Raw genomic sequence first — 19,608 nt, forward strand, 5'->3', positions numbered from 1 at the left:
CTTTGGCATAGCCTGAGTCCTCATTCTGTCTGCAAGAAGTCTCCTAATCTCTTGGCTGCCTTACTTCCCCTGCCTGGCTTAAGCCTGAAACAATGTCTTCAGCCTGAAACAATGCTGGAGGTGGGTGCAGCCCTGTGCTGGAAAGGGTGGGTTCCCTAGGGCAACCAGGCCTAAGAAAGAATGCATAAAATCCTATGAAACCTACTTTGCTAATACCCTCAATTTAAATGATGCAGGTCCAAGCAGGAAGTGAGTTTGTTCCCCAAAGTTTTAAGGTCCTTTAACTATCTGACCCTGACTCAGAATAAGCCCTTAGAGTTCTTTGAATGTTATCTCCTGTTTAATCATTTCTGCCTGACAATGATTGATGAGCTTTACGTATACACCCTATATTCCTGTGCAAATTGAACCCACTAAAAAGCTTGTCAAGGCAAGGGTCGAGGCACTCTCCTCTTGAGAGAGTGGCCACACTGTCCCTTTCCCCCACAGGACTCTGTAGTCCCTGTGAATCTGTCCCGTCTCATCCATAACGCTGCAGGAGGCGGGATCTGAGACACTTATTAAAACATACACACAGAAGAAAATCTGACCTGCCTAACCTTTCACTTTCTATGAATAACAAACCATGTTTCTGACATCTAAACACAAAACCTCAGACATCTAACTGGTATATAATCCTAACTAAGTCAGAGTCTTATTTCTAATATCTGTAAAAATTTTTCTATCTCTAAATACAGGATGTGGCAAAAGCAGATTTACAGTTTTCTGTATGGAAAATAATACATTATTAAATAATAACACAAGAATAAACTCTGTTTTGCTTATTCACAATTAACTGTAAACCTACTTTGCCCCATCCTGTATTATGGCTCTATAACATTTTATGATTCTTTGCTCCCTACCCTCTTCTTCCCATCTCCAACACAGGCAATAAATTGGTAAATACTATTTATTCTAACTCATCACACCTCTCACATCTTTCCTCTTCTTTCCATTCCCATTGTCACCACAGTTCAGGTCCTTATTACAGGAGAAGTCTACAAAGTTGTCAATACAGTAGTACACTGGATATATAAAGTGCTCCTTAATGTTAAACTTAGTACATTGATCTAATAGTTTATTTAGATTTCCAACTTATAAAACCACTTCTATTCAATGTACTTTCCCCATTACCACCAATTTATTTTTTAATGAGATTACAATCAAACTGGTTGTTATTAATCATTCAATAGCTCCCTACCTCTTAACTAAAGAAAACTGGCTCTTCACAGGTATTTCAAGGACCTCTTTCTTCCACGTGGCCCAACTTATCCTTCAAGCCCTTAATTCTCACAATCTCCCTACTTGCACCCTATTCACCACCAGTTCAATTCTTGCTGTTCTCTGATACATCTCTACAATTTTCTGAATTTTCAAAGCTTTGTACAGTTTCCTCCTGCCAAGTGTTTCATTCTGACCATGTTAACTGTGCACCTGAAAATCATGGTCATCCTTTAAGGATCACATGATGGCACTACAATGAAGCAAGACCATGAAAGTGACTATACTTTTTACTGTTTGTGCTCTAGGCAATTAACTGGCCTCACCCTAGTCCCAGTCCTAAAGAGCATCTAAAAATATTACTTCTTTCACAAAGTCTACCCTGATACCTCTCAATAAGTTGTATTTCCTATATCTCCTTCCAACCTCAAAACTATTTTGCATCTCTCCCATGGCTTTCCATTCATTTAACAAATTCAACAAATATTAGTATTTATCAGGCACTTTCTGTGTATCTAGGCATTGATCTAGAAGTTAGAGCAGTGTAAAAAACAGATAAAATGCAGCCTTCCGAGAGGTTACATTCTAATAGGTCAGAGTAACCTGTGAAAGGATCTCATTCTATTAGCATATTAAGTTTGCTGTCAAGGACAAAATCTCATTACTCTTTGTGGGTCTGTACATAATACTTCCTCAATAAGTACTTATTGAATTTAACTCAGAAAAAAATCTCTACATGCTTTTTCACAAATACTTTAACTTGTGAATTATAACCAAATATAAACATAATTTCTTATTCATTTGGTTTTTAAACTTACCTACTGATATCATTGTTGCTCAGGTCAAGCCTTTCCAATGATTGCAGCAGTGTAATTTCATCTGGGACAGATTTTAACTTGTTATCCCGCAGGTCCAGCACAAGGATAGAATTCAGATGCTTAAGATGCTCTGCCCCTAACATTTCAATTTGGTTTTCACCTACATGTAATTCCTACAAAACCAAAGGTTAAGCATATATATTTCTGTATTCAATGTTATACTACATAATGAAAATAAAATTGAAATCTTAATTTCAAATCATTGAAAAACACATGGTAAAATGTAACTTTCTAATCACAAAGGTGCTTAAATTTTCAATTTCTCAGCCATCTTACAGCTAAAGAAAAATGGCAATAAAACTTTTTCTGGTAATTTAAAAATAATTAAAGGTTTAACCTGATACAAAGATAAATGTTTATAAAATCAAATAAGACATATGATTTAGTGGTTACACTTGTAGAATTGAATTATACTGGTGGAAGATCAAAATTTTAAAATAAATCAGGGTAAGTTAAAAATGTTATATTGTAATCAGTTTGTTATACAACATTTCCATTAGTGATTATTATACATATTGGTTTCCCATTAGCTGAATCTATAATTATTAGAGGAAAATTATATAAATTGTAACTTTCAGTTCTTTTTAACACTGCCAGCATCCTGCATAAAGGACACTTTTTTAACACTAATACATAAAAGTATAAATAAAGGAAAGCAAAGCATGGCAAATTTAAAAGACAATGTTACTGCTAAATAGTTAAAACCAAAAGAAAGTAAGTAATTTTAAACAGACCTGATTACGATGAGGTAAGCATGAGAAGTGGCAACTTACACAATAGATACATAGTCCTTCCTGGTATTCTGGTATTCCAGGTCTCCTACAAACATCATCCCAACTTACCAGTTCAACCTCGTCATCTAGTGCTTCTCCAGTTATAAAATATGCACCAGATAAAATGGGGAAATTTCTATTTTTGAAGTTGATTATTTCTTTTTTAAAAAAATTCACTACTAATAATATCATTAATATATTGTCATATTAAAATTTGGAAAACTTGATATAGGAAAAACATAGCATATATAACTAATACATATTTCCAATGTAAAACAAGATTAAAAATTTCATTTTCATTATTAACCTTGGGGAAAATATATGACTATTTAATAATTAACTAAATAGTACCTTTAATAATTTACAAGAAGGAAATGCTGGTAAAAAACGTAACTTATTCCTCTGCAAATAAAGCAATTCTAGTGATTCCATGCCAGCCAATTCAGGAGGTATAGTTTCCAAAAGATTTGAATTACAATCCAAGTGCTTTAATCCTGTAATACATATTTAGTAAAAAATAAAATTATTTTAATAGAAAAAATATTTGTCTATAATTTTGAATATGTACATTCAAAAAAATGTGTATGTAATCATGAGAACTTAAGTACCTGTGCTGTTATATACTGCTATAGCAATCAAGAATCCTACAATACCACTGAATTAAATAAACATAAACTAAGATTTTTTACATTTAATTAAAATTAAGGAGAACTAATACTAAAATTAATGCTTAGTAATAGTCCACATCATTTTTGTAACAGATTTTAAAAAACAAAGTACTTTGGCCCTGGCCAGGTAGCTCTGTTGGTTAGAGTCTTGTCCTGATATGCCAAGGTTATAAGTTTGACGCCCAGTCAGAGCACACACAAGGATCAATGAATGAATGTATAAATAGACAACGAATTGATATTTCTCTCAAAAGTCAATAAAAAAACAATTCTTTAAAGTACTTTGGTGTTCTATTAAAGTACTCTAAAATATACAGGGTGGGGCAAAGGTAGGTTTACAGTTGTTCATATAGAAAATAATACAATAATTAAATAATAATATAAGAATAAACTGTGTTTCATGTACTCACAACTGCAAACCTACCTTTCCCCACCCTGTATAAATTATACACAAGATAGATTATTTCCCTCTGTAATTATGTATCTTTAAAAAGAAACACCTTAACACAAACATATAAATATGCATACATATTATATGTATGAACTGACATCAGGTAGCTTAGACACACCTATATTTAAAATATGCAAGTTGACTTTCTGTCAAAAACCTCAGATTTTTATTAATCCCTCCCATTCTTCATCCATCTATACTGTCTGTCTCTTCCTTCCTTTCTTCTTCTACTTTTTTTTAACGATATGCTTTCTCGAATATCTTAGCTAACACTCTTGCCAAGAATGTTCTTATTTTCAGTATCTTTCTCTTATCTGCTGGATCTTTCTTCCTTAAAAAACTGAACAGAAAAAAAAATAGGTAAAAAATAAAGGTCTCCTTTTTACCTTTAAAACTTCAAAACAGTTTTCCCCTAATCTATAACACAGATTCTTCCACTTATAATGGCCACAATTTTCCATAATTCACTCTCAACCCTCTAGTTTGAATAAGCTATACACATTTTACAACTTTGTTTTCCCTGTACTTGGAACCCGTCAATTTTAAAATAATTCAAGACTGAGTTGTTATGATGCCTTAGACCACTGCTTTTAGTATTTAAAGTATTTTAGTATTTAGTATACCTTAGACAACTGTATGTAGTATTTAGTTTTACATTTGTACTTTAAACAAATGTAATAGTACTGCTACTTTCAACTAATAATACAATACTCTATTATTTGGCTAGAGTATTGAGAAAAGTATCACAATCTGATCCACCCCAAATCCAGTAAATTCTATAAAGAAAAGTTTGTTTTAGAGACTGTAGTTTTTACAATTGTTTGCATCCCAGAGCCCTGAAAATACAAGCAGTATGGATTGGAAAGGGTGATGGGGATGGAGTAAGAGGACTCAATCCCTGGCTCTACAATTTACAATATAATTTCTAAGCCTTGGCTTACGAATGTTTAAAATGTAAATAATATGCATCTCCACAACTTACAGAATGTCAAATTTTACATGTAAAAGCATTTTGAGTTAAAAAAGAACCATACAAATGTTAGATGCTGTTTTTAGGACCAAATCATTAATAGTGAAGTAACTACTAAGTGTCCTACTGATGTTAGCTTAACAGTGTCACTGTCATGGCTGAAGGACAGAAAGCATCTGACCATTAATTATACAGTATATTGGAAAAATTTCTGTATATTAAAAATAGTTTTCTATTGATTTTCCCCATTGCTTCCTATATCTTAAGATATTTCCACTCAATTTATGAAAGAAAAAAAAACATGCTTTTTATACATTCACTCCAGATAACATATTTTGTTAAACTCTACTTCCTAATACAGTCAAACCTGTTATCAAACATCTCCCATCTCAAACAATTCAGTTCTTGACCAAATTGTTCAAGGAAAAAATGCCTCAGTTGTCTAACAAAACTTCAGTTCTCAATGCAACACTTCCATGCTGATACCTGTATGATTAGTCTCACATCTCTCAGGGGACAAAGAGAATGCATGAGTATGAGTCAGTTTACCACTAAACCTGGCATTCTTAACATCTCAGGAAATTGTTCTGTGAATATTTTCATTTTTTGCTGCTTATTATTATTATTTACAGTAAGTCACCATGGGTCCTAAGAAGGTTAATGATAGCAGCAAAGTGAAAAGAAAAATTGTGAGAACAATGATAGAGCTTTAAAGAAATAATTGCAAAGTATGAAAGAGGTGCTCATGTTTCTGATATGGCTACCATGTATGGCATGGCAAAATCGATGATTAGCACAATTTTAAAATATAAAGAGGCCATCAAGAGTGCTGATGTTGCTAAGGGTACGAACGTGCTCATGGAACAACAATCACACAGAGCTGAAGAGGTAGAAAAATTGTTGTTGATTTAGATAAACAAAAAGAATTTAGCCAGTGATAGCATTTCAGAGACAATGTGAAAAAAACAAGATGCTGCATGCCAACCTGCTGAGAGACATCCCTGGAACAAGTGCTGAAAGTGAGTTGTTTAAAACTAGTAGGAGGTGGTTCCATAAGGTTAAGAAAAGGAGAAGCATTCATAGTGTAGTGAGGCATGGGGAGGCTGACAGCCCTAACAAAGTAGCTGCTGATAATTTCATGACAGAGTGAATAATACCTATAGGCCAAGGGATTTTGTTTCCCCAATAAGTATACAGCTGTGATGAGACAGGCGTCTTCTGGAAGAAAATCCCAAAGAGGACCTACATCACACACGTGGAAAAGTCATTGCCAGGACACAAGGCAATGAAGAACAGGGGATGTGAGTGGGAACTTTTAAATTGAAGCTTCTACTCATCTACCATTTTGAAAACCCACAAGTTTTCAAGAGAAACAAGCTGAATATGATGTGGAAGGCCAGTAAATAGCAAAGCTTCGGTAACCAGGCACTTTTTTATTGAATGGATTCATGAAGGGTTTGCCTTAAGCGTGAAGAAATACCTCCAGGAAAAAAACTGCCACTCAAGGCACTTCTCGTAATGGACAGTGCTATTGCCCACCCTGCGGGCTTGGAGGCCAAGATGGTGCAGCTGTGCAGCTGCATCACTGTTAAGTTCTTGCCACCTGACACAACTTCTCTCAGCCAGCCCATGGACCAGGAGGTCATTTCAAATTTTAAGAAACTCTACACAAAGACCCTGTTTCAGAGTTGTTTTGAGGTGACTTCTGAAACTAAGTTAAACATCAGGGAGTTCTAGAGAAAACATTTTATCTCCTCACTTGCTTAAGGCTCATGGACAAAGCATGGGGAAAGTGTCTTCTAGGACCACGCAATCAACCTAGAAGAAACTGTGGCCTGAGTCTGTTGCTGAGAGAGACTTTGAGGGCTTTGTGGATGGAGCTGTGTCTATTGTAAAGGATACTGAGCCTCTGGGCAAGTCCATGGGCTTGAAGGTGGACGATGATAATGTGGAGGAATTGGTGGAAGATCAAAACACTGAGCTGACCACTGAGGAACTCCCAGACCTTCAGAGGGAGCAGCAACACTGAGGCAGAGGGAAGGGAGGATATTCCTGCTTCATTAATTAAGGAAATGTTTGGGAGATGAGGAGAAATGCGAAGGTTTATTGAGAAATAGCACCCTGACAAAACAGTAGCAAATCATACAATAAAGTTATTGAATGACAATGCAATGTTTCACTTCAGGCAAGTGTTAACATGCAGGCAAAAACAAACATCATTGGATAGGTTTTTAGTGAGACAGAGGTACAGGGAGCCTGAAGCAAGTTCTGGTGGTGCAGAGAGACAAGAGAGAAAGAAGTCCAGAACAACAGCTACCTGATGTTTTTATGGAAGTGGACTCCCCTTCAAAACAGTAATATCCCTCCATCCCTCCTCTGCAAATTTAGCAGTCAGTAGCACTCAACATTAAAGGTAAGTTCAAGTATGCATGTAAATTTTCATTTTTTACTATACATTTCATTTCCTTTTTGTTAAATTTTCATTTATATTTCATGTCCTTTTTATTTTTAAAGTATTTATAGATTAAACAGTACATTAGACAGATACTCTATATAAGAAAGGTTAAAAGGGAATTATTTGGGGGTCTGCAACGTATTACTTCAATTCACGTTACTTCTAATGGGAAAAAATGATTTGGTTTTCAAACAAATCACTTCTCAAACAGCCTTCTAGAATGAATTACGTTCAAGAACCAAGGTCCCACTGTACCTTTATTGAAAAATGGCAAAGACAAGCCACCTTAACTATTGCAATCACAAGTAAAGGCTCCCCTAAAATGTCAGTTTGATTTATGTGGATTTAACTTATGAATTGCTATTTAAAATGACAAATAACTATTAATCTAAAGTAAAATATACAATTTTACAAATTCACCTCAAAATAATCCATAACCAACTGTACAAAATCACTTCTGTAACTTCATTTACAAAAGGGGCACTTAAAAAAAGGCTTATGTATGATTATGAAAATAAGACTAGATAAGGTAAAATCTAGAGATAACATACTTTGTGGTATCAACCAAGAAATCATAACAGTTTACCTTTAAACAAACAAACAAAAAATCAGTTTAATGATTTTGGACTCCAAATCAAAAATTCTAAGATTAAGTATACTTATTTAAAAGGTACTAGAATGCACCTGAAATATTTTTACCTCTTAACATTAGTTCTACAATACTTTAAATATGATGGTTCAATGGAAAGCTATAATAGAAGCACTAAATTTTAACCTTTTTAAAAATAAAGGATTCATAGTTTAGGCCAAACTAGATTCTCCTGTCATTATTAATTATGAACCAGGAAGAGGATACAGCTATGACATAACTATATATCATAGGTAGAACATCTGTGAAAAGGGAATAACCTCTTAGTGAATGTTGAATGAATGAATAAAAATACAGCATAGCTCAAAACCTTAAGTAATTTCTCAGGTATTTTATCACAATTTAAATATTTCCTTTTCTTCTTTTTGACATGCCAAAGTATCTTTTTGATGTTAATTATTTAGAAAGTTGCTAGACAGTAATGGCGTGGAGGAAACCTGACTAGTTGCTACTGTTTGCATTTATCACCATAAAACCCATTATTTTACTTCTCTGCAACTAACTGTATTAAAGTTTATTTTTCTAAACTTAAGTTGTACCAACTTCAAATTTATGTATTTTTGAAAATAGAGATTTACTTTTCATTCCACCTATTTCTGCTGGCAAATTCTTCAGTTGATTACTGGAAAGATTGAGTCGTACCAGATTGAAGAGATAAGAAAAACTAGCAGGAACAGTTGTGAGATGATTATTCGAAAGATCCTTTAAAAAGAGAAAAACAGAGTGAATAAATGAACATGTAAATAAATAAATCAATAAATAAATAATCCCTAAAGGGTATTTCAAATTTTTGCAAGAATTAAAACATTAGGGGAAAAAAAACCTATTTCAGAAGTGATATGTTTTATAATCTCATTCACTGACAATTTCACAAATCATTCACTATCTCAATATTCGGTGAGCCCACTAATGTAGCAGAGAGAAATTAGAGTGAATTCTGACTTCAGAAGTTTACATAAGAGTACTATTGATACTAAGTCATGCTATATCATGCATCCTGCTTTCAATTTCTAAAAAATCTATTTGTTTATCTAATATTTCTTGAGTACCTTTTGATAAATAGGGCAAACTATATGAGTAAACAGTAATATGAAACAAAAAACAACTTTGTAAGATAGAACAGTTCTTAAAAGAAAATAAAGCTGAAAATATGGCTATTTTAATTTTTGAGGAAAAAATAGTCCCTCTTGATTTTCTGCTGACCTCAGCAAGTCTTCTTTGACTAAGTGCAGAAGTCCACTACACTACTATTCATTCAAAGTTGCCTAATTAACCTTTATACCTCAATGTTTCTTTAAGTCATTATTTGTTTTTTCTTTAAACAGTTATAAGAGAACTTTTTAAAACACTCCCTTTAAAAGAAAATGTTATAAACCAGATCATTCTTCTCATGAGATTTGATTTCAGTGAAAGTACTCCACTAGCTATCAGCAAACTGTTAAGTAGGGCCAGTAGTAACAATGAATAGGAAAAAAAAAAAAGAACTGCTCTCTGAAGACTTTCAATAGTCTAATATTAAACTACTGCACTCTATAATTCTAAATAAAGATACAAAAGGTAAAAATGCTACATCAGCATTTTTAAAACATACTATAACATTATAAATAATATATTATCATAATCTACAACATACAACATAATAACCTGTAATTCCAATACTCTAAATTCTAAGAATTAACAAGTTACTAATAAATAAATATTGTATAGTATTAAAAGTTACTGACACTAAATGCAATGTAGTATTCTGGATTGGATCCTAGAATAAAAAAAAGGACATTAGTGGAAAAACTGGGAAAATCTTGATAAAATGTGTACTTTAGTTACTATATTAATTTCTTATTTTTTAAAAATGTCCCATAATTATGTAAAATGTTAACACTGAGAAAACCTCAATGTTAGGTGCAGGGAGTATGGAAACTCTGTACTATCTTTACATTTCCATAAATCTAAAATTATCCCAAAATAAAAAGCTTATAATAAAAGTTTCTACTAGAAAAAGATACTAACTCACAAACTCATTTTAAATAATCCAAATCAACAAATTACTAGCAAACAATTATTATAGTTAATAATTAAATTAGATATAAATATAAGCACATTGTATATAAATTAATCAGTATTTATGCTGCCAATTCTTCAATAAATATTTATTTAGTACCATTATGCAAAGTAGTTTTTATATAACTAAGAAATATTACTAGTATTACAGATACATGTATTTTTTATTCATTCATTTATTTTTAAAATCCTCACCCAGGGATATGTTCACTGATTTTTAGAGAAAGAGGAATGGAGGGGAGGCAGAAAGGGAAGGAGGAGAGGTGGAGAGGGAGGGACAGGGAGACACAGAGAGAGAGGAGAGAGAGAGAGAGAAACATCAATGTGAGAGAAAAACATTGGTTGGTTGCCCTCCCCACAAACAGCTATGGAACCCACAACCCAGGTATGTGCCCAGACCTGGACCCAACCCGAAACCTTTTGGTGCCTTGGATGACTCATCAACCAACTAAGCCACTCTGCCAGGACCAGATGCTTATACTTTTAACGTCTTAATGTACTGTTGCTCACATTATGATCTATTTGATACTGAGTCCTTAAGATCATAACTCTAAACTGAAATGTCCTTTCATTATACTACTGTACTCTAGAAACCCATAAAGAGAAACAACTGGGAACTGCTCTAGTTAATCAGAAGGTTTCCTTTCTACTACAGAATCTTTGTTTTAACAAACAATTCAATTACTATATTTACCATTAAACTTTATAAGAAAATCTGATGGTTCCCTCCTTGCCATTCATTTTATCTACCTGTGCCTTTTACTTTCCAAGCTTTATCTCCAATCTAATCAGATTGATTGAGATACTGAAGAAAGGGTTTAGGAAAGCATGTATTTTGATTTCAAACACTAGAGCAAATAAAGGGAAATATCAGGAAGTATATATTTACAGAAAAAAATAAGTAAAATAAGAATTTTTTCCTTTAATGAAAAATAAACTTTGAGGCTAAAATGACATAAATGAGTTTTTCAAACATGTAACAAGAAAAAAAAACAAGAATATTAAATAACTATATGGAGTGGAGATTTTTAGAACATCTGATCTCATACAGTTAAAGTCTTTCAGATAGGATATCTTACAGTGGAATGTTACTCCTTCAGTGGTTAAGTGGGAGAAAAAAGGATACACTTTGGAGTCAAACTGGCTAATGCTGAAAGCCCGAATTCCTTACTTATTAGCTGAATGACTGCCAATAAGATATTTTCTTTTTCAAAAACCTAGTTTCTGATCTGTGTTAGAGGATAAAACTACCTACCTTGCCATATGTAAAGTTTACAACAAAATACTTACTATTTTTACAATATGATTAAAATAATATTTATATTTCTTTACAATTATCTCTAAGATATGACAGAGATGTAATGAAAATTTTGCCAGATATGTAGTCATTCTGAAAAAAGAAATCCAGGCCTTAAAGAGATTGACTACATGGGTGTTTAGTGGGGACACTCAGAGGATGGGAGGGCTACAGAGCCTATCTAGGAGAGAGTGGAATGGGTACAGAAAAGGGAACTGGTACAGGCTAAAGACACTTTTCCTCTAATTTGCTAAACCATAAAAGCATCTTAATAAAATGTTCCTCATCACCTCTTTCCCAAACTCTATTCATAAAATTAAAACACTAGGTGATTTCATAAGAAAACACAAAGCCCTGGCTGGCATAGCTCAGTGGATTGAGCGCAGACTGAGAACCAAAGTGTCCCAGGTTCGATTCCCAGCCAGGGTACATTCCTGAGTTGCAGGCCATAACCCCCAGCAACCGCACATTGATGTATCTCTCTCTCTCTCTCTCCCTCTCTCTCTCTCCCCTCCTCCCTTCCCTCTCTAAAAACAAATAAAAATAAAATCTTTAAAAAAAAAAGAAAACACAGAAAAAATAAATTTACAATGACTAATTTAATGATTTAATGAAAATGCATAGTTTCGTGTAACCTATTCATATAATCAGCTGCCCATTTTCTGAAGATTTCAATCATATATTCAAATTATCAGCCTAATGAAAAATCCTACCAGCCACAAATAAAAAACTGGAAAATCACAACTCACCAAATCTTCTAAATTGAAAAGTTGTTCAAATCCCTCGGGTATGCAAGTTAGTTCATTATGCTGGAGATACAGGCCCTTCAGGTTTCTTAGATTTGTGATTTCTTCAGGGAGTAGTTTCAGTTTGTTATGGCTATTAATTAATAAAATAAATACTGAATAATTTGTTAACAACATATTAAATATTTATAGAGGTTTTTTATTCTAACCAACTACCTGGAGTCCTTAAAAATATGAAATACAGTTACTAATTTTAAAGTTATCAAACTCCATATTAAACATCATACACATTAAAAGAATAATCTAAAGCAATCAAATTGAGGGTTTCAAGGGAAAGCAACAAAGAAATCAAGGTTTTTAACCAAATAAATAACTTGTGAACTTTTATAATCAACTTTCTTATAATCAACTCTTAATTTTACACTTAATGTGAAAGGGATACACTGGACTCGGTATTTTATACGGTATCTGAGTTTTAGAATTACAACAAGGATGTGCACACATACACTACAATGGAGTTACATCTCACATTGGGGGCTATGTTTTAAACTTTGCACTCAATACTAAAATAGCTATTTCTGTCTGAAGGACTCCGGTGTCCATTTGAATGTAATATGAAACTCCATTCGTCTGTGTACTTAGTTTTAACTTTTCAGCTCAGTCCTTCTACAGAGATATTTAACTTACTGGTTTACAAAAAATCCCAAGTCACTGAGGATGATACACACCCTGATAATTTAGGAGTTGATTTAACTTGTTCCCAGATTTATCTCAACTTACTCATTTAGGGATGGCACCAGAAAATGTCAACTTACTCATTTAGGAATGCCATTAGAAAATTCTATTTTCATGCCATATATAATTACTTAACAAATAATGGAGAAATGTAAAGGGGGTAACTAACAATAACCTTAAGTTACATTAAAACAAAACTAATTGGAACAAAAATGCCAAAAGATGTGTTAAAAATAAGAACTAACAATTGTCAAAAGTTGGTTACTATTGTTTTATGTAATTTAAATCTTTGTATATTTGATAGGGATCTAGCTGAGCAGAGTTGAAATTCTAGCTATGTAAGTCCTGTCAAGAAAGTATCCAGCCATGCACTATGAAAAAAAGACATTTATTGAAGAAGATAGAAGATACAAGAAACACTGTACTTAGGACAATGACAGCTCTATCCCCTTCAAAGTAGGCACATTGAAACCTCATACAGTTCTCCCAATTGCCATCAGCTGCCCCATTGTATTTTCCTGAATCTCACCAACAGTCTGAAATCTCTTCCCTTTCAAAGGTGATTGTAGTTTTGGGAAAAGTCAGAAGTCACAGGGCACCCAGTATGGGCTATAGTGGGGCTGAGTCACCTAGGTGATTTGATGTTTCAAAAAACATTCTACACCAGACCATGATGCATGAGCAGATATGTTGTTGTGATAAAGCTGCCAATCACCAGTTGCCCACATCAGTGGTCTTCTGAATCATCCAAACAGTTTCCATGGAGGAATGTTCAAGTTCAATGTAAAATTTGATGTAGACCCTCAGTCATTTTGAATGCAACAGCCACACAAAGCTCACTCAATGGTGTCTACCATCCTGATTGACTAGTACAGTGAAGTCATCATTGTTCACACATGTGCATTCCAGTCCACTCTTCTTGGTTGCCAGGTATCATTGATGTCAGGCAAACTGTTCTCGCTATATTAACAATGGCTGGACTTTTTCTGGGCAGACCTTGTATACTTCCTCCATTTCCTTTCCTCAGCTCTATATCCTCCATCCTAATGTTCATACCCGCTGGAAGCCAAAGCTAAAGTCACACACACACTCCTTTCTTCCTCACCTCTTCCTCTTAACTCTCCCTATGTTGCTTTCACAGGCCACACCAATGCCTTTGACTTGTAAGGGGAAGTTCTAATGCAGTTCTAAACAATTAGCACCATTTTTGTGTATAGATATTTTTCTTGACCTATGGTGATTTTTAGTTTTTTACCAGATGAGGACTGTTAGTTGAGGTACTGGCTTTCCTCAAACCAGTTAACATACCTTCATAAAACAGAGTCTCAGCTATGCTATGTTCAATAGATCTGTAACCATATCTACTTTATAAACCATAGTTTTCAAATTATGTTTTGAATACTTAAGCCTTTTTGTTTTTTCTCCTAAATAAAATCTTTCCTAACTCATTTTCCCCTAGTCCGTGTATATATAACATATAAGGCAGTTATTCTTTCGTGAAAGTCTGGATGTGTAAGGAAGAGCCACCTAGCTTCCAGTATACCTATAAATGAGTAGCAGAAGCCTATCATCAGAGAACCCCAGGAGTCCTCAGAAAATATTAAATACCACTAATACCAAAACCATAAAATGTTTCATCGTTACCAAAAAAATTATATTCAATTTCTTCCTCTTTCTTAATACTTATTCTTTAAAATAGCAACATAACTTAAAACTTGAGATATCAACACAGAGGTTTCTAAAATAACCTTGTAAAACTGTTTCATAAAAATAAAACAAAAGTATTTTTTTAGCTCTGGCTCATGTGGCTTAGTTGGTTGGAGCATCAACCATGAACCAAAAGGTCACGGGTTCAATTCCCAGTCAGTGCACAAACCCAGGTTGTAGGTCCAATCCCCTGCTGGGGCATGTGTAGGAAGGAAACCAATTAATGTTTCTCACATCAATATTCTCTCTCACATCTCTCTCCCCCCCCCACCCCCTCACTAAAAAGCAATGGAAAAAAGTCTCCTTGGGTGAAGATTAAAAAACAAGAAGTATTTTAAAAAAATCAACTGGTCTTAAACTTGTAAAACCAAAAAACACATAGACAATTCTTAAAAAGAAAACAAAACCTAGAATTAAAATTACCATTCTTATTCTACTTTAACCACTTTCTGATTTAATACAAAAATACTTTCTAATGTTAGAAAAAAATTTTAAAGAATATTAGAAATAAATAAGTTTAAATTTTACCTGACATTAAGTTTCTGAAGATTTTCTAATTCTCTTATAGCAGAAGGAAGAGATGTCAGCTGATTGTCATGTATCTAAAAGTTATTAAAAGAGTCAATATCTTAGTCCTTTAACTAGCCATATATTAGCTTTTTCATTGTACACAATTCTTCAACAATAATCCCGTTCTTCTAATTAAATAGCACCGAATTGGGTATTGGTAATTTGCTCTGTGTATAGAAGAGGAAAATGAGTTTGAAATTGATCAAACTGCTGTTCAGATATCATGAACTTATGTCATCACTATTAAATATTACAATTAAAAAACCTTCAGTTCACTGAGTGGAATTTCAATCTCAAATAAGACACGGGGGAGTTAGAAACTAACAGCAGCCTTCTGATGGCATGATTTATGTCAACATATACAAAAAATAAATGAGAAGGGGGTAAGGGACTTCTCTCATGTTCTAAAAGAATCACATTGTTTTCAAGGTACCAGGGATCTTACAGAACAGGTAAGCCAATCCATTAATTTTACAAATGAAGAAAATAAAAACTTCTGTAGAAATTTGACTAGATCTAACTTTTCAGACAGGAATTGGAAGATATTTGATATTCCCAAGTAAAGGACATCAGAAGTGTGTAGATTGTGAAATAAACTATGCACACTTTATCACATGACATGGCAACTACAGACTAAAACATAGTCCCTGAATACACACAAAAAATTTAAGTTTAATAATTTAAGTGAATGTTGAAGGAAAGTTAAATTAATCTTAAGTACAGCTAACCCTTGAACAATATGGGTTTGAACTTCGCAGTTCGTCTTATTTAAGGATTTTTTTTCCAGTAAGTACTGTAAATGTATTTTCTCTTACTGATGATTTTGTAAATAACATTTGCTTTTCTCTAGCTTAATTTATTATAAGAATACAGTATGTAATGCATATAACATGCACAATATATGTTAATCTACTATTTATGTTATCGGTGAGGCTTCTGGTCAAAAATAATCTATTAGTAATTAAATTTTGGGAGAGTCAAAAGTCATACATGGATTTTCAAATGTGCAGGGAAGTTAGTGCCCTTAGCCCCTGCATTGTTCAAGAGTCATTATAGCTGCTTTAAAGTCTTAAATAATAATGATATTAAAATAATAGCAATAGAAAAATATGAGTATCAGCAACCACTTGTTAAAAATCACTTCTATTTGTAGGCATTAACTCATTTAATTCTAAGAACAACGTTTATAAATAGGTAGTAGTGCTAGTCCTGGTTTACAGATGTGGCAACTTGAGGAACAAAGAGGTAATTTCCCAAGTTTACATACCTATCAAGTGACAGAGTCAAAAGTTGAAGGCTCATGTTCTAACTCTACACTCCTAAATATTACGTTATGCCTAAAAATAATGTTATCTTTCTTGTATTTTACCAATTGAAATAAATGGGTTTTCTGCTTATTAAAGCCTAAAATTAGCTTTAGAATCTCTTCAACTAATGACCCATGTTTATAAGCAGCCAACTTACATCAAGAACAGTGAGTGCAGGCAGGAGGCGGAGGTCGTCTGTAAGTGACTGAAGTTTATTGTTGGATAGGATTAATTTGGTCAAATCCGTCTGATCCCACCATCGCTCAGTAGCACTGAATGAAAGATTCTGATTAGCTTCCTCAGGAATATCCACGTTTATTCTCCATACACACTGAGGCACTATTGCCACCACAACCAGACCAAAACATAAAAGGGACAGATAACAAGCAGTTAGATACTAAGTGACACATTTTTATAATAGCTATTCAGTTTACCTAACTGAAAAGCAACTGCTAAAACAATAAAAAAACTTCAAATAACTCAAATAGCAATGACTTATAGCTAGACTGGAGAAAAAGTTGATTTCATTCAAAAACAATATGTGATGTATATTTTACATAACAGTCTCACTTTTATTTTCATTGAATTATATTTACTATATATGTACTCTGCACAACACCACATGGTACATATGTACCAGACAATGCTAACAGAATAACAGAGACATAAAAATCAACATTTATAAGGTAATGTTATAAATTTTATAACAGAAGTATATGCTGAGTCTGAGAAAGCACTGTAAATAATAAATATAACTAATAATATTAGTAATATTTAAAAATACCAGGTAATAATTTAACATACTCATTTAAACCTTACAACAATTCTGTGAGGTAGGTGCTATAACTATTTTCATTTCACAGATGAAAGAAATGGGACACAGAATTACAATTTATCCAGGATTATACAGCTAGTAAATAGCAGAGATGGGATTCAAACCCTGACAAAGCTATATTGGCTTGTCTCTCAGTGAATATTTGGGAGGCCTATCTGACTCTGGTAGCTGCTCTCTATTTCACCTGACACACGCAACAGAAATGATAACATATGGCCACACAAAGACCATACATGAAAGCTCCTGGCAATTTTATTCCTAATAGCCCAAAGCCAGAAAAAACTCAAATGTCTATCAATAGATGAACAGACTAGTTGGCAATAAAAAGGATGAGCATGGAAATAAAATTATAATAAGTAAAAGAAGCCTAAAACAAACAAAAAAATCACAAATGTATAATTCCATTTAAATGAAATTCTGGAAGAGGCTAATCTGTATCAACAAAAAGCAGGCCAATCACTAGTTGTGTGGAACACTGGGGTTAGAATGACAGCAAAGGGGCATAAGGGAACACTTCAAGTTTTAGAAATGTTCTATAACTTGATTGTAGTTACACAATTGTATATTTTTGCCAAAACTCACTGAATGTACACTTAAAATGGATGCATATACTGTTGTAAATTATACCGCAATAAGGTCAACTCTCGTAAAAAAGATGCCAATTTTTAAAATAAAAATACAGATAATATAATATATGAAAGTAATCTTACATATGTATATACATATAAACAGCTAAATAAGTAAATATCCACATATATGTATACATGAAGGAAAAGAGAAAGACTTGAAGTAAAACATAAATTTATTATTTAACAAATGTAATTCTTTTTTTTTTTTTAAGATTTTATTTATTTGTTTTTAGAGAGAGAAGGGAGGGACAAAGAGAGAGAGAGAAACATCAATGTGCAGTTGCTGGGGACCGTGGCCTGCAACCTAGGCATGCGCCCTGACTGGGAATCGAACCTGCGATGCTTTGGTTCGCAGCCTGTGCTCAATCCACTGAGCTATGCCAGCCAGGGCACAAATGTAATTCTTAAAAAATAAATTTGAATAAAGCTCATGTTAAAATGCTTATATGACTATAACTTGTTTGAAGTATCATGGTACCTAGTACAATACCTGGGAGAAACACAGAGAGTATGTATACAAGAAATGCTCTTTAAGTAAGTATGTGGCACTCCCCATAGCACACAAATGCTTTCATAATGCTTTCACATTATTTCATATACTTCACATAAAATATCTCTTATGGTGTCTTATACATATTGACGGAAATCTGAAAGAAGCTATGTTTGATAATCTCTTCTGAACATAATTCATAATTTTAGGTGATAATAGTTGGGAATAATAATAATGAGGGGACTTTTTTAAATTAGTATAGTTTTAAAAATACAACCATGTGTAGGCCAGTACAAGGGACAATTTAGTAAAAGCTTATTAGAAAAGAGAGTAATAATAATTTTCTACAATTATGTTCATTATGTCAAAAATGCTTCTGTAGATTTTTATCTATATTTTCTATAACTTAGATTTTAAGAATCATAACCAACAGGCCACTGTACCATTTCTGTGTGTCATTTATTATTGGACCATCAGTTATTAAGCAGAGACATGTAAAAAGATAATAAAGGACAAAGATGCTGAACAATAAGAAAACAATCAATCCAATTTAAGAATGAACAAAAGCCTTGACTGGTGTGACTCAGAAGATTGGACCCCAGCCTGTAAACCAAGGGGTCACCTATTCCATTCCCAGTCAAGGCACATGTCTGGGTTGTAGACCAGGTCCCCAGGAGGGGGTGCACGAGAGGCAACCACACATTGATGTTTCCCTCTTTCTCCCTCCCTTCCCCTCTCTCTAAAAATAAATAAATTAAATCTTGAAAAAAAATTAAAAAATTAAAATGAACAAAACATCTAAATAGGCACTTTACTAAAGAAGATATCAAGATGGCAAATGAGCATAAGAAAACATGACACACATGTCATTAAGAACAACCAATTAAAACAACGAGATACCAGTAAATACCTATTAGAATAAACACCAAAAACCAGAAGATACTGAATAATAGCAAAGATGTAGAGCAACAGGGACTTTCATTCATTGCTGGTGGGAAGACAGTCTAGCAATTTCCTACAAAACTAAGCATAATCTTACCATGTGATCCAGCAAGAGTTCTAGGTTTATACCCAAATGAATTGAAAACATGTCCACACAAAAACCTGTACACAAATAACAGCTTCATTCA

At 33.4% G+C, this 19,608-nt stretch overlaps 1 protein-coding gene across 3 annotated transcripts in view; it reads right to left on the reverse strand.

Annotated features, from left to right (window-relative positions):
* Positions 1 to 19,608, reverse strand: part of LRRC40 (leucine rich repeat containing 40) — a 46,237-nt gene that overhangs the window by 23,864 nt on the left and 2,765 nt on the right. For all 3 annotated transcript variants that reach the window (XM_028512534.2, XM_036026273.1, XM_036026272.1), the window contains exons 2-7: positions 16,682 to 16,863; positions 15,176 to 15,249; positions 12,209 to 12,338; positions 8,683 to 8,806; positions 3,263 to 3,405; positions 2,079 to 2,251 (exon numbers count right to left, since the gene is read on the reverse strand). In XM_028512534.2, the coding sequence (XP_028368335.1) occupies positions 2,079 to 2,251; positions 3,263 to 3,405; positions 8,683 to 8,806; positions 12,209 to 12,338; positions 15,176 to 15,249; positions 16,682 to 16,863 (826 nt within the window). The remainder of the gene's footprint in view (positions 1 to 2,078; positions 2,252 to 3,262; positions 3,406 to 8,682; positions 8,807 to 12,208; positions 12,339 to 15,175; positions 15,250 to 16,681; positions 16,864 to 19,608) is intronic.

This window comes from Phyllostomus discolor, chromosome 5 (genome assembly GCF_004126475.2).
Source record: "Phyllostomus discolor isolate MPI-MPIP mPhyDis1 chromosome 5, mPhyDis1.pri.v3, whole genome shotgun sequence".
In the NCBI taxonomy this organism is placed as follows: Eukaryota; Metazoa; Chordata; class Mammalia; order Chiroptera; family Phyllostomidae; genus Phyllostomus; species Phyllostomus discolor.